Source organism: Pleurodeles waltl, chromosome 12 (assembly GCF_031143425.1).
Source record: "Pleurodeles waltl isolate 20211129_DDA chromosome 12, aPleWal1.hap1.20221129, whole genome shotgun sequence".
NCBI lineage: Eukaryota > Metazoa > Chordata > Amphibia > Caudata > Salamandridae > Pleurodeles > Pleurodeles waltl.
The window spans coordinates 237,092,572-237,105,320 of NC_090451.1; the positions used below are offsets into that span (position 1 = coordinate 237,092,572).

At 43.1% G+C, this 12,749-nt stretch overlaps 1 protein-coding gene across 1 annotated transcript in view; it reads left to right on the forward strand.

The window, feature by feature from the left end:
* The window catches only part of LOC138267111 (polycystin-1-like protein 3), a 522,747-nt gene that overhangs the window by 280,028 nt on the left and 229,970 nt on the right, over positions 1–12,749 (forward strand). Inside the window, exons 15-17 of the mRNA XM_069215961.1 lie at positions 2,049–2,211; positions 6,287–6,479; positions 11,528–11,759. Coding sequence (XP_069072062.1) covers positions 2,049–2,211; positions 6,287–6,479; positions 11,528–11,759 — 588 coding nt within the window. The remainder of the gene's footprint in view (positions 1–2,048; positions 2,212–6,286; positions 6,480–11,527; positions 11,760–12,749) is intronic.

Sequence of the window (12,749 nt, forward strand, 5' to 3'; positions counted from 1 at the left end):
AAATAGATCTATTTGCAACAAAGGAAAACTCAAAATGCCAAAACTTCGCATCCAGGTACCCACAACATCAGTCTCAGGGCAATGCGCTATGGATGAACTGGTCAGGGATATTTGCGTACGCTTTTCCCCCCTCTCCCACTCCTTCCATATCTGGTAAACAAGTTGAGTCAAAACAAACTCAAACTCATACTAATAGCACCAACATGGGCAAGGCAACCTTGGCACACAACACTACTAGACCTGTCAGTAGTACCTCATGTCAAACTACCAAACAGACCAGATCTGTTAACACAACACAAACAACAGATCAGGCATCCAAATCCAGCATCTCTGAATCTAGCAATTTGGCTCCTGAAATCCTAGAATTCAGACACTTACACCTCACACAAGAATGTATGGAGGGCATAAAACAGGCTAGAAAGCCTACCACTAGACACTGCTATGCAAATAAGTGGAAAAGATTTGTTTATTACTGCCATAATAATCAAATTCAACCCTTACACGCATCTACAAAAGATATAGTAGGATACTTACTACATTTGCAAAAAGCAAAACTAGCTTTCTCTTCCATAAAAATACATCTTACTGCAATTTCATCTTACCTGCAAATTACGCACTCAACTTCATTATTTAGGATACCAGTCATAAAAGCGTTTATGGAAGGCCTAAAGAGAATTATACCACCAAGAACGCCACCAGTTCCTTCATGGAACCTCAACATTGTCTTAACATGACTCATGGGTCCACCTTTTGAGCCCATGCACTCTTGTGAAATGCAATACTTAACGTGGAAAGTTGCATTTTTAATTGCCATCACATCTCTAAGAAGAGTGAGTGAAATTCAAGTGTTTACCATTCAAGAACCATTTATTCAAATACACAAAAATAAAGTTGTTCTACGAACAAATCCTAAATTTTTACCAAAAGTAATCTCACCGTTCCACTTGAATCAAACGGTAGAATTACCAGTGTTCTTCCCACAGCCAGATTCTGTAGCTGAAAGAGGACTACATACATTAGACATCAAAAGAGCACTAATGTACTACATTGACAGAACAAAACTAATTCGAAAGACAAAACAACTATTTATTGCCTTTCAAAAACCTCATATAGGAAATCCAATTTCAAAACAAGGCATTGCTAGATGGATAGTTAAGTGCATTCAAACCTGCTATCTTAAAGCTAAAAGATAACTGCCTATTACGCCAAAGGCACACTCAACCAGAAAGAAAGGTGCTACCATGGCCTTTCTAGGAAATATTCCAATGAACGAAATATGTAAAGCAGCAACATGGTCTATGCCTCATACATTTACCAAACACTACTGTGTAGATGTGTTAACTGCTCAACAAGCAACAGTAGGGCAAGCTGTACTAAGAACATTATTTCAAACTACTTCAACTCCTACAGGCTGAACCACCGCTTTTGGGGAGATAACTGCTTACTAGTCTATGCACAGCATGTGTATCTGCAGCTACACATGCCATTGAACGGAAAATGTCACTTACCCAGTGTACATCTATTCGTGGCATTAGTCGCTGCAGATTCACATGCGCCCACCCGCCTCCCCGGGAGCCTGTAGCCGTTTAGAAGTAGATCTTAAACATTTGTACATTTGTAAATATATTACTTTAAACTTCATTATGTACATACGCATTCACTCCATTGCATGGGCACTATTACTAGCATACATAACTCCTACCTCACCCTCTGCGGGGAAAACAATCTAAGATGGAGTTGACGCCCATGCGCAATGGAGTCGAAATGGGAGGAGTCCCTCGGTCTCGTGACTCGAAAAGACTTCTTCGAAGAAAAACAACTTGTAACACTCCGAGCCTAACACCAGATGGCGGGATGTGCACAGCATGTGAATCTGCAGCGACTAATGCCACGAACAGATGTACACTGGGTAAGTGACATTTTCTATATATATATATATATATATATACATACCCAACACGTAGTTTCCACTCCTCAGCAGGCCAAATTGTGACAGGCGTGGAAGAGCCTGTAATCCATTTTAAAACACCAGCATTCTCCATACATAGAATACCACACACGAGCCCAAGTACGTCTGGGAGGTGATTTATTTGGCTGCAGCCAAAGATTGCCCAACGTGTTTTACGGACCACTTACCCTTGCGACACGGGATGATGAATCTTCACGAAATTTTCCTCAAAAAAAGTGTGCCCAGGGATCTTGTTGTTCATGGTAAGTTTTAGGGTGATCCTTCATCAGGGGGACCGAGAAACAGGGGGGGCAAAAAAAGTACATTTCCAATTTTAATTCCCACAGGGATTTTGAACTTGACCACAGCCTGACCTGCTGTACGGAATTACACCGAATTTGGCAGAAAGGTAGCTTTTCGTCCAGAAAAAAAAGCCTTTTTGTTATTTGCTATAAACCCATTCATTAGTTTTTCAAATAATAAAAAAAGCCAAATTTGTAAATCTGGAGGTGCAAAGGCTTTGTGAATACTCAACATCTTTTGTAGAGATTCGATTGGCTACCAACACTTCAAACAGGAAGCACTGGCAGACATTTTGAGACTCTGCTTCAGTCAAGTCTAAAAAACAAACATTAAAAAACAATGGGGCCGGGTTAGGGATACCCTGAGCCCTTAGCCTTGGTGCAGGGGTCCTCCAGGGACAAGGCTTAAAAGCATATATTTTTTTTTAAGTCACAAGTGAGTTCTCCTGCACTTTTTATTTTGCCCCCAGCTGAGCCAGGTTCTGGGGGCATTCCTCCCTGACCCCACCAGAAGCAGCCCCAGGATTGCCACCTCCCCAGGGCAAATGTACTTAAATAAATGTGGGGGACCCGCTGTGCACCCCCCTCACAGCCTAAGGGCCACGATCTCCCCTGGGCACTGCAAATTATCGGGCAGACCCGCTCGGACCACCCACACCCCAGGGACTGCCCCCTTCCCGGGGCAAAAGTTGTTATATTAATGGAGGGGGGGACCCGTGCAGCCCCACCCGTCCTGAGGACTGCCACCTCCCCAGGGCTGAAATAAAATAGGGGGTCTGTTACGGACCCTTGGCTGTAGGGACCACTACCTCCCCAGGGCTAAATTAAAAGATGGAGGGGTGTTGCACAGCCCCTCTCGTGAAGCCATTTATGGCCCTGGGGACCACCACCAACTAAGACCAGCTCTCACTACCTCCAGAGATGCCCACCTTCAGGAGGTAATGATTTGCTTTTGCTTAGTGGGAGCTGGCAGCTCCTGCCAAGCAAAAGCAAACATAACTCTGCTTTCAGCAAGCGGGAGCTGTACAACAGCTCCCGCTTGCTGAAAGCGGATTTTTAATCTCTTTTCCTGCACACAAATATGTGTACAGGGAGGAGCTATGTCGGCTCCTGCATGACTTAGGAGCTGGCTGAGACCATAGGGAGCATTGAAACTTCACACCCCCACGGTCCCCCAATTTAAAAAAAATAAATACATTTCTCTCGTAGGGGATTTCCATGTATAGTCATAAGCACTGAATAGTTCCGCACGCCTACGGGGACCCCGGAGCACTGTTCTGAAGTGTGTACTTAAGTGTAGATGTTTGCCTTTCTTGAAAAAGGCCTGTAAAGTCACTTAAGAATATCAATGTGCAGCCTAGAGGAAAAGCTACAAAGGCCAAATTGTTCATTCTTTTGGTTGAAAAAAAGGAAACTGTAGTACAGATATACCTTTAACACATATTTATTCTAGAAATGTAGTAGAAAACATCTTTTCCAACCTTTTTTACAACTTCAAAATGAGGATGAAACAATGCAGGGCAGTGTAGCCCATAGGCTGCCATTATACAGAATGTAAATAGAGCTGTGCCTTTAAGAAGAGAAAGTCTTCCTGTATTCCATCATGCACATCAAAAGGCAGTTGCCTCAGTTCTTTTTGTAGGCTTGTAATATGACATGAAGAAATCTGAATATCTCTTTCATTAACAATATCATTATTATTATTATAGTTATCATCATGTCAACTCCACCGGGGAGGAGGGAGGGTTGCTTATGACTATCATGGAAATACCCCTACGAGAGAACTGGAGTTACAAGTAAGAAACTATTCCTTCTCTCGTAGGGGATTTCCATATATAGTCATAAGCACTGGATAGATTAGCAAGCCCATCCCAATAACCGCTGTGGAGTAGACAGAACAATAAAGAAACAATAAATCACGCAAAGAGATTCTTAAGAGAGGCCTTTCCAACCTGAGCATCTGTCCTAGCATCTGAATCAAGACAGTAATGCTTAGTAAAGGTGTGGACAGATCTCCAGGTAGCCGCTTTGCATATTTCTGCTAAAGGAATGTTTCTCATCAAAGCAGCAGTTGCTGCCTTCCCCCTAGTAGAATGGGCTTTAGGCCTGCCATCGAGGGATTTATTTGCTAACTGATAACTGAATATGATACATGAGACAATCCACCTGGATAAGGATTGTTTGGAGGTGGCCAGGCCTGTTCTAACTGGGCCATAGTTAATAAACAGCTGTTGTGATTTGCGCAAAGATTTTGTTCTATCCAAGTAAAATTTTAAAACCCTTTTTACATCGAGAGAATGTAGGGTTCCCTCAGCAGAAGTAGATGGATTTTGGAAGAAAGTTGGTAAGGAGATGGTCTGGTTTACGTGAAAGTCTGAAATGACTTTAGGCAGAAATTTAGGATGTGTTCTCATTACTACTTTTGAGGAATGAAAAACCGTATAAGGTTCCTGAGCACAAAGGGCCTGGATCTCACTGACCCTGCGAGCTGAAGTGATTGCAACCAGAAAAGCAGTTTTCCAGGTAAGATGCTGGAGGGATGCTTTGTGTATTGGTTCAAAAGGGTGTAGCATCAGACACGAAAGGACTATATTAAGCTCCCATGGATGAGATGGCTGTCTAATAGGAGGAAAAACCTTTTTTAAACCTTCTAGGAAATCTTTTATGATTGGAATTTTAAAGAAGGAAGATTGGGAAGGACCTTTCCTATATGCCGTTAGAGCTGCCAGGTGTACTCTGATTGATGACAACTGTAAGCCAGACTTCACCAGGTTTAACAAATATGGAAGAATAGCTTCTTCTCCACATGTTATTGGGTCACAGTTCTTGTCCAAACACCACATGCAGAACCTTTTCCATATATATATCCGTACATATCCATCCATACATATGAAGAGTCCTTCTAAAAGCCTATCACAGCGAATATTGTCTGAATTTTAGACAGCATGTAGTACCAAAAACCTCTTCCCAAAATAACACTGTAGCATCTATAGCACAAAGGGTGTATGGGGGCAGACTATGTAGTTCCCTGGAATGATCACCACAAAGATAATAGAAGTGTGTTCTCAGTGACGTTCCTCTTACTCTTGAGTGAGCTGACTGCATTCCAGAGGCTGGATCTGTAGGGTAGGAAAGGCAGAGCGTAGGAAATGGGCTATGCTTATGTACTTGCTGGATTGTTGTGAGTCAGAGGTCAGGTGAATGCTGTTTCCCTATACCTTTCTATTCATAGTTTTCCATAGCAGAGGCGGAGATCTATGGCTAAAAAAATCCGGCTGTAAAGTTACTATAGCAACTTTACAATGATACTGCCTTGCGCAAAGGGGTGCCGACTCATACATTCTAAAACTGGGCAGAGAAGTCCACCTAGAATTGAACTGTGCCTCTGGGTGAAGATCTCTGCATAGTGATAGATAGAAATCTACTTAGGCGTAGATCTTCAACAGCCATCAGTGCAAGGTTGGCACTTTACATCTCAAGAATGACAGGCCCTCCTTACAAACTCTGAGTTACATTCTGATCCCTGAACCAGAGTTTGCACATGGATCAGAATTACGCATTGTGTGATTATTATCATACCTTTGCAGTTTTAACTCTGGTGGGTTCTGACATTTTTCAGGGGAAGAGCCTTTGAAAAGGAAAACCATGCGGAATTTGCTATGCTTACGCCAATACTGCATATAATGCATATAATGACTCATGTCACACTCGCAGTGGGGTAGAGGTATTTACCACATGTAATAAAATATCACATCCTATTTCAACCAACTTGTTAAGAGGGCCTAAGAGTCAACCAGTGGTGTGTGCTTATCAATATACGAATGACACTTGCAAAAAATGAAACCTTAGTGGGATTACTGTTTACGCTTCCTGTGTAAATAGCATTAGCTGTGTGAGATACTCCCTTAATGATGGTCTCAAGTGTGAACTTTCAGCAGTCAGTGTTAATATGGTGGGTTGCTAGCTAGCATAGTTCATACTGTGTTCTAATCCAGATGCCAAAACTACAGCAACATTTTTTTTAATGTAATTTCAGTGGTCAGTGCTCGGCATCATCACTTCCTTTGTTACCTTAAGAGAGCACTAGAAATGCTGCATTCGGATATCCAAAACGTAAATCCAGCCAGGATGCAAATCGCTTCCAGATTCGCCCATTTCAGCAGCCAGCTTGCGAAACTCACGGAGGACATTAGGAACAAAACCCTGCTGCCTGATATTCCATCAACAAGGTAAAGAGATTGCCCAAAGAACTTGCATTGAATGCCGACCCACTGCTATGTTTTTATGCTCTGCACGAGCTCCTGTGCTCTCCCATGAAAGTCTGCCCAAAGATGTTTTAAGGCATGGCCAAAGTGGGCTCTGGCCCAGGGGCACCACCTTTCTAGGGGCCCCACCATTAAGCTTTCGGGACAGTCCCAGATTGTTAAGTTTTAACCCCTTCGCTGCCAGGCCTTTTCCCCCTCAGGTGCCAGGCCTGTTTTTTTGGCTATATGGGGCAGTTTGCGCTTAGGCCCTCATAACTTTTTGTCTACATAAGCTACCCATGCCAAATTTGCGTCCTTTTTTTCCAACATCCTAGGGATTCTAGAGGTACCCAGAGTTTGTGGGTCCCCCCAGTGGAGACCAAGAAATTAGCAAAAATACAGCAAAAATGTAGTTTTAAAAAAGAAAATGGGGGAAAAGGGCTGCAAAAGAAAGCTTGTTTTTCCCCCTGAAAATGGCTTCACAAAGGGTTTGCAGTGTTAAAATCACCACCTTACCATCTTTCAGGAACAGGCAGACTTGAATCAGAAAACGACATTTTTCAACACAATTTTGGCATTCAACTGGGACATACCGCATTTTTACTATTTTTTGTGCTTTCAGCCTCCTTCCAGTTAGTGACAGAAATGGGTGTGAAACCAATGCTGGATCCCGGACAGCTAAACTTGTCTGAAAAGTAGACAAATTTCTGAATTCAGTAAGGGGTCATTTGTGGAGATCCTACAAGGTTTTCCTACAGAAAATAACAGCTGAAATAAAAAAAATATTGAAAGTGAGCCATTTCCCTCCACGTTTTAACTTTTTCCTGCGGTCAGATTTTCAAAAGCAATATACTGTTACATCTGCTGGACTCTTCTGGTTGCGGGGATATATAGGGCTTCTAGGTTCATCAAGAACCCTAGGTACCCAGAGCTAATGAAGGGGCTGCACCTTGCAATAGGTTTTCATTGTATACCAGGTATACAGCAATTCATTTGGTGAAATATAAAGAGTAAAGAATCGGTATCAAGGAAACCTTTGTATTTCCAAAATGGGCACACGATAAGGTGTTGAAAAGCAGTGGTTATTTGCACATCTCTGTATTCTGGGGTCCCCATACTAGCATGTGAATTACAGGGCATTTCTCAAATAGACGCCTTTTTTTACACACTGTCTCACATTTGGAAGAAAAAAATGTAGAGAAAGACAAGGGGCAATAACACTTGTTCTGCTATTCTGTGTTCCCCCAAGTCTCCCGATACAAATGGTACCTCACTTGTGTTGGTAGGCCGAATGCCAGCGACAGGAAACGCAACATGGACACACCACATTTTTACATTGAAATCCGACGTGTTTTTTTCAAAAGTGCCCAGCTGTGGCTTTTGGCCTCTAGCTCAGCCAGCACATATGGAAACCTAGCAAACCCATACATTTTTTAAAACTAGACACCTAGGGGAATTCAGAATGGGGTGACTTGTGGGGCTCTCACCAGGTTCTGTTACTCAGAATCCTTGGCAAACTTCAAAATTTGGCAAAAAACACATTTTCCTCACATTTTGATTATGGAAAGTTCTGGAATCTGAGCGGGGTCACACATTTCCTTCTACCCAGAATCCAGCCAAGTCATTGACAACTGCTGTGTTTTTTGGAAAGTGCCTAGCTGTGGATTTTGGTCTCTAGCTCAGCCGGCACCCATGAAAACCTACCAAACCTCTGCATTCTTGAAAACTAGGCACCTAGGGGAACCCAGGATGGGGGTAACTTGTGACGCTCTCACCTGGTTGTCTTACCCAGAATCATTTGCAAACCTCAAAATGTGGCAAAAAACTATTTTCTCCTCACATTTCGGTGATAGAAGGTTCTGTAATCTGAGAGGAGCCACAGATTTCCTTCCACCCAGCATTTCCCCAAGTCTCCCGATAAAAATGGTACCTCACTTGTGTGGGTAGGCCTATTGCCTGCGACAGGAAATGCCCCAAAACACAACATGGACACATCACATTTTCTCAAAGAAAACTGACCTGTTTTTTGCAAAGTGCCTAGCTGTGGATTTTGGCCTCTAGCGCATCCGGCACCTACGAAAACCTAACAAACCTGGACATTTCTGAAAACTAGACACCTAGGGAATCCCAGGATTGGGTAACTTGTGGTGCTCTCTCTTGTGTTGTTACCCAGAATCCTTAGCAAACCTCAAAATTTGGCACAAAAAACACTTTTTCCTCACATTTTGGTGCTACAAAAATTCTGGAATCTGAGGGTAGCCACAAACTTCCTTCTACCAAGCGTTCCCCCAGGTCTCCCGATAAAAATGTTACCTCACTTTTGTGGGTAGGCCTAGTGCCCGCAACAGGAACTGCCCCCAAAACAGTACGTGGACACATCAAAATTATCAAATTCTAAACTACCTGTTTTTGCGGGGGGAACCTGCGTTTTTGGTCTTGGGCTCAAAAGTGGTCTAGGGAAACCTACAAAACCCATACATTTCTGAAAACTTGCGCGGATCCCCCAGTGTTATTTTACCCAGAATCCTCAGCAAACCTCACATTTAGCTAAAAAATCACACTTTTCCCACATTTCTGTGTGGGATCACCGCAACGGCACAAATTTCCTTCCACCCAGCGTTCCCCTCAGTCTCCCGATAAAAATGATACCTCACTTGTGTAGGTGGGCCCAAATGCCTGTGACAGGGAAGAGCCAAAAGCATGTCAAAATGAAGGGGGAACCAAAGTTGGTCCAAAAGGGCAGTTTGAAAAAAACGTTTAGGATGACAAGTGGGGCAGACTTTTTATCGGTATAGATGCAATGGTGCTGGGTGGTAGGAATTTTGTTGATTCCTGCAGATTCTAGAAGGTTCAATCACAAAAATGTGGGGAAAATGTGTGATTTCAAGCAAAGTTGGAAGTTTGCAGGGCATTGTGGGTAGGAAAATGGTGCGGGTTGCATGTGAAGCACACCACCCTGGACTCGCCAAGATGTTTTGTTTTCAGATGTGTCTAGGTCTTGTAGATTTATCTACATGGCAGTGTCCCAAAGTCCAAAAAGTGCAGCCCTCACCATTCCAAGTGGGATGATTTTGAGAGGTGAGCAAGCTCTCATGGCCCAAATGTAAAACCAAAACCCAAAATAATCAAATGTCCTCTTGCCTGCCATGGGAAAATATGTTTTAGTGTGCAAGGGAGAGCTGAAAGACCGTTACCCCCTTCAGTTGGGGGTGGGGGCATAACCATGCCCATGCTGGTTGGTAGCCACCACCCTACTATTTTTATTTTTTTATTTTTTTTTATTCCTAGGCATCTAGAAGGCTTTCTGCCCCCTCTGCAAGTGGTTGGGGTATGGAGGGGGGGGGATAATTGCCGTATTTGCCTACCGGTGGGCGAACAGCTTTGTCCCCATTTATTTGGGTTGGGGATATGGCCATATCCCCACCCTCTTTTAAAAAATAATAATAATCTTACCTGATCTCTGCTGGGCTTTCTGCCCCCTTTAAGGGTAGATTGTCTTTACCGTTGGCCATTTCTGCCCCCTTTGGGGGCAGATCTGCCTATTTGTGTAATAATGTGTCCCCATGGGGAGTGACCTTTGCCCAAGGGGCTGCCCCCAAACAAAAAACACACACACAAACCAGTCCCTAGTGGCTAAGTGGCTTCTGCCCCGCCCGGGGGCAGATAGGCCTACCAGCTTGTGTTTACCATAGGATGTTAATTATGCTACGGCTGATACTTCCTCTTGACTCCTAATGAGATTTCAAACACAATTTAAAATACTTCTTATGTATTGGTTTCTATACAAATGTACAGATCAATAAAATAAAGGAAAGCATCCCGCAAATTAATCCTCAAATTTATCCTCTAGTGACTGTACAACACAACCAGCATATGGATTGGCAATAGGAGATTCAGCACAAATAGACTCAGTTATATGTAACACATATTCAAAATAGCTAATTACAAATGACCTTATAAGTTATAGCTTAGAATAAGTATTTTTGCCTAATTGATTTCAAAACAGGAGTGACTGTTAGAACCCCTCCCCCCCCCCCCAAATACTCTACCAGCTCCTTTTAGGCATTAGGTAATTTGTGAAGAACTACTTCTGGGAAGTCCAGATCTAGGCCCTTACTCTGTGACACAGCTGTAGTGGTGCATGCCAGTATTTCCTTGTGTGGATCAGACACTGTTAATAAAAGAGTGACCTGAGAGAAAGAAGGTGGTAATCTCTTTTCTCGCAGAAACTACCCACCCTGCATTTGTCTCTCAAAGAGTGTACCTTGAAGTCTTATTTTGCTATGCCCTGATTCCCCTCACAATCAGCCTTCATCCCCCTTGAAGTCCACCACCTCTACCTCCCCTCTTCTGTTTTCTTTCTGCCTGCTCTGCGCCCTCTTGCCTCACTTGGCTGCTCAATAGATATGATATCTACTCACAGCACACTATTTCTCTAGTGACCTTGTTATATACTGGAGAAGACTGTAATCCACCAGGCTTCTTCTTCATTCCCTTTTCCAGGTCTGTCTTCCCTCACCTGTTGCCCCTTTCCGGTCCACCCTGCCTCTCTTGTGTGCATTGAGGTGACCCTATAACCCACTCATACCTGGATGGAAACCCAAGCAAAACTGATGAGAGCATTGCCTGTTGAGGAATTCAGGAAGTTGGGATACATTTGCCAATGGTACGTTTCAGGCACACCCCACCATTGCCACTAGAATATGCTCATGTGGGGTGAATGAACTAGCATGCATTCAAAAAGTTATCCTGACAAGAAAAATGCACATTTTATCAGAGACTGATGAGGAAACAGAGTGAATCAGTAGGAAGGAGGAACAAACTTCTTTATTTGAGAGTTTGGGGAAAACGAATCTGGGAGGAAAATGAGGTGGAGGGTAGAGTTGCCATTGTTTTACCTGATGTCTCAGTAGACACGCTGCACCTTTCAATCTTTCTCTGTGCCCTTTGTTTGTCTTGACTTCAGTCATTGATCCATGCCGCATTTCCTCTACTTCTTTAATTTGTAAGATGGTCTTTTCTCTTTCTTGCAGTTTGAGGACTGGATTCCCGATTACAGATTATACAGGGAGTAGGTCCCTCTCGAGTCGACTGCCTGAATGGTTTTCCTACATTTGCTGGTTCATCCTGTTTTCTATCAGTGGATTTTGTGCATACTACTTGATACTGCTGAGCATGACTTTGACCAAAGAGAAAACCACCAGTTGGGTTATCTCCATTTTGATGTCTCTCTTCCAGAGTATCTTCATCATGCCACTAGTCAAGGTAAGCAGTCGAGCAGACTCCATGTGTACTGGCAAAGCTAATATTATCTTCCTTCCCACAACAGTGAAAATGTGTTGAAGTGTCAATGTATTATTTGGGCGAGTTAGTTTAATACATCATGTTCACTAGGAAGCCCTCAGGCTCTGCCCCACAAGCTCTGAGGGTGGCATTGTTGGTTTAGTGTCACAAGTACAGTAATTTCCCTGGATAATAAGAATTTCCCTTCCCACTTTTAGCTGCTCGTCTACCTGTGGCCTCATAGAGTTCACCTTGTCACCATACACATGCTGCTAGGGATGAAGAGGTACTCCATGAATTAAGAAACAATAGTTTCCTATAATCTCTTCAGGAAGGTATCCACCAAAGCAGTCAGCGCTAACCTCATGTCATTGATCATGAAAATCCATTCTTTGTGTGTCAAACAAATGAAACCAATGTATTTCTTTACCTATTGCATGTTTGTAATACCTTGACAGAAAGGCGAGTAAATAAATGTTGCTGGGTACAGCTTGATTACATGAAATTTGACATTGTAGACGAGGTTCCAATTCACTTTTCAATCATGGTATTACTTACACACCAAAAAACAACAACAAGGAGTGGCAAATGTGGGAGATTCGGAGGAAGTACTCCTGGTCCCGTGTGTAAAGCTCCCGACAGTCAATAAATCAAAAAAGGTACACACGGTTCCAAAAATGCCAGAAGGTTTCTTTCAAACTACGTGGTTCTGCATTCAATGGAAACCAAAATATTCGAAGCAAGGGCCCTCACTCACCTTCCGGTGACATGCTTCATCATAGGGCCAACCTCCTTGTCAGGCCGGCACTGCAATGCCTGACGGGCCCCACACAGGGGCTCTTTGCCGGAGATCTTTTGGAAGTGATGCACAACCGGTCAAAAACATTGTGAAGGATTGGTGTAAGAATGGTTAAAAATGACTAGAGGTAACAGATTTGTAAATTTATTCTAATGCTGAAACCTCTGACATGA